Source organism: Montipora foliosa, chromosome 6 (assembly GCF_036669935.1).
Source record: "Montipora foliosa isolate CH-2021 chromosome 6, ASM3666993v2, whole genome shotgun sequence".
In the NCBI taxonomy this organism is placed as follows: Eukaryota; Metazoa; Cnidaria; class Anthozoa; order Scleractinia; family Acroporidae; genus Montipora; species Montipora foliosa.
This window is the reverse complement of record NC_090874.1, coordinates 12,894,562-12,897,061: the sequence shown is the minus strand read 5'-3', so window position 1 is coordinate 12,897,061 and position 2,500 is coordinate 12,894,562. Positions and strand designations below refer to the sequence as shown.

The following is a 2,500-nucleotide window of genomic DNA, read 5'->3' as shown; positions in this document are numbered from 1 at the left end:
AATGACTGATAGCTAACAATGCAGATCAAAAACTATAATATTGTTATTATTATTTCATTACAATGAACTGGAAAACACCAATCAGCGACCTCTGGCACTCACATTGAGAAATTTCCTGTTTCAGAAAATGAAGAATAAAACTTGAATTTATTCAACTCCGGAAATGCCGATACAATCCACTTTGGATTCCTAAAACAAGTCTTAGAACGAGAACAATACTAAGGCACCATGGTGAGACAATCTTATCTTTAATTCACGTGTTAGTTCAGTATGTTGGTACATCACTCTTCTCCAAGGTGTTTCCCTGTGCTTTTCAATTCCCCCTCTTAACAAATCAAAGTTTTTCATTTCATTTCCCTAATTTCATTTGATTTGATTTGATTGGTGTTCTACCCTATTGTTGTCACTGCACTGAAACTGGGATACAGGGAACATTTCCTACAGAACGTGTATAAGTCATGTACAGAAATGCCATGCATAAATACCTTTCATTTCCCTCATGGCTTTTTCAGCATCCTACAGACAAGAAAATTAAGTTAGTCAAAGAGGGAAGGTTGTTCAAATATGGTTTGTATTGATCACAGAGAGAAAGGAATCCAAGAGCCTCCCAAATCTTTCTTTTCATACTTCAATCTCTCTAAGATCAAAATGCCTAGCTATAGGCAGGTGGGTCCCCTACGGAGGCCAAGTCCACTACCACTCAGCCAGCCATTATCCTCCACTCCAAGAACCAGTCACAGCTTGTCAAAAAGGAAACTTGGGGGGGGGGGGGGGGTTACGAATGTTGACAACTCAAAGATACCCCTGCGAGTCAATGGGTTAATAAAACCATAATGATCCACATGAGCTGAGACGAAGGGTAAAACAACAATAACAATAAAATGATAATAACAGAAAGATGCTCTCACAATACAAACCCAACATGTCTAGTTAACAATAAAATGATATAAATAAAGTAACAATAATTATACACCTTATTCCAAAATAGCTGCCATTTTAGCAGTCTTTTGTTTGATTGCAAATTGGCCCTTTTGGCATTGTTCAACGTTAAATGTTCTGTTGATTTTACATTTGAAAGTGTAGGTGTATCGCAATAAAACTACAATGATGAAAATTACAATAATAATTTTATTATTGATCAGTACCTGATCAAAATCTATTAAATTTCATATGCTTTTTGGAATAGGACTGGTGTCTTTTAAAAAGTCTTTTAACAGATTATAAACTATTTGCCAGAGAATACCTCCTTCTTGAGGAAAGATACAAATCCATATCCTTTAGATTTTCCAGAACCACTATCTTTAACCACTCGGCAGTCCCTAAAGTACAGAATAATGAAGCAAATCTCACTATCAAAAGAACAGTAGACCTCTTTAACTTCATAAAACTGTAGAAGAAAAAAATTTAATGAGAAACACTTTTAACTTAATAATGGTGCCACAAATCCAAAATATTTCCATCTACCAGTAGCTTCATCTTTTTAAAAAGCAATGCCAAGATAGTGTAGAAAAGAAAATACCAACAAAACCTTATGAAAACCAACTTTCAATTTCAAACTATCACAAAACCTTGTATTTCCTGATTGAAAGCTTGAAACTAACAAATTGTGTTGAAAACATTGATGCTTGTCACACTGTGACTACACTAACTTTAAATATTACTTTACAAGATAAAAAAGAAGACAAAAAACAAGTAAGGAAAATGGCATACATCGCCTGGGCGGGAGGCAATTAGTGCACATTGATCTGTATTCAAGCAAATAAGGAAGTGTTACAACACATGTCATTGACTAAAACATTGATACAATATCAAAAACTACATGTACTGTATGAACTGAACTGCAAGAGGGCAACATTTCCAAAACATTACAATGATTTAATTGACGCTGATGTGAGAAAAATATCAATTTCCCATGGGATAATAATATTGATTTCAACTTTCCACTGTATCTTAAGTTAAAGATTTAGGGATAAAATAATGTAATGCTGTGTAGAGGAAGGTGAACCAAATGAAAGCTAATGTCAGTCAAGCTGGCATTACAACAATCACAAAAAGGATGCATGAAAAAATGCAAAAAAAACATTAAGGGAGGACTTATTTCGGGGTCCTGATATCTTTATATGGAACCCTAAGCAGCATGTTTGTTGTATTTTGTGTTTCTAGGCTTTTGAATCAAAATTAAGCAAGAAGTTCTGACTAATTTTGATTGAAAGCTCCTTAGTAGTTCTTGTGTAAATCCAAACTAGTTGGCATTAGAATTGCACGATTTACACCAGAAAAGAAGTAAGGTCAACATTAAGACAAGGTCACTTGACCTTCATCACTGGAACACACTACTGCTATGATGGTTTTTAGATTAAAATTAATCGGGAAGCTAGAGCATTGTTTTGAACTACCATCTAACCCCTGTTGGCTGCTTTTAGAATCTTTCAATTCAGGGCATGATCTGACAATACTTTTGGGATAAATTCAACAGGAAAACCACCCAAGCCGTCACACC

The 2,500-nt window shown here is 34.9% G+C and overlaps 1 protein-coding gene across 4 annotated transcripts in view; it reads right to left on the bottom strand.

The window, feature by feature from the left end:
- LOC138006726 (nucleolysin TIAR-like) overlaps positions 1-2,500 on the bottom strand; it is a 33,400-nt gene that overhangs the window by 8,720 nt on the left and 22,180 nt on the right. For all 4 annotated transcript variants that reach the window (XM_068853226.1, XM_068853228.1, XM_068853227.1 and 1 more), the window contains exons 7-8: positions 1,244-1,319; positions 486-516 (exon numbers count right to left, since the gene is read on the bottom strand). In XM_068853226.1, coding sequence (XP_068709327.1) covers positions 486-516; positions 1,244-1,319 — 107 coding nt within the window. The remainder of the gene's footprint in view (positions 1-485; positions 517-1,243; positions 1,320-2,500) is intronic.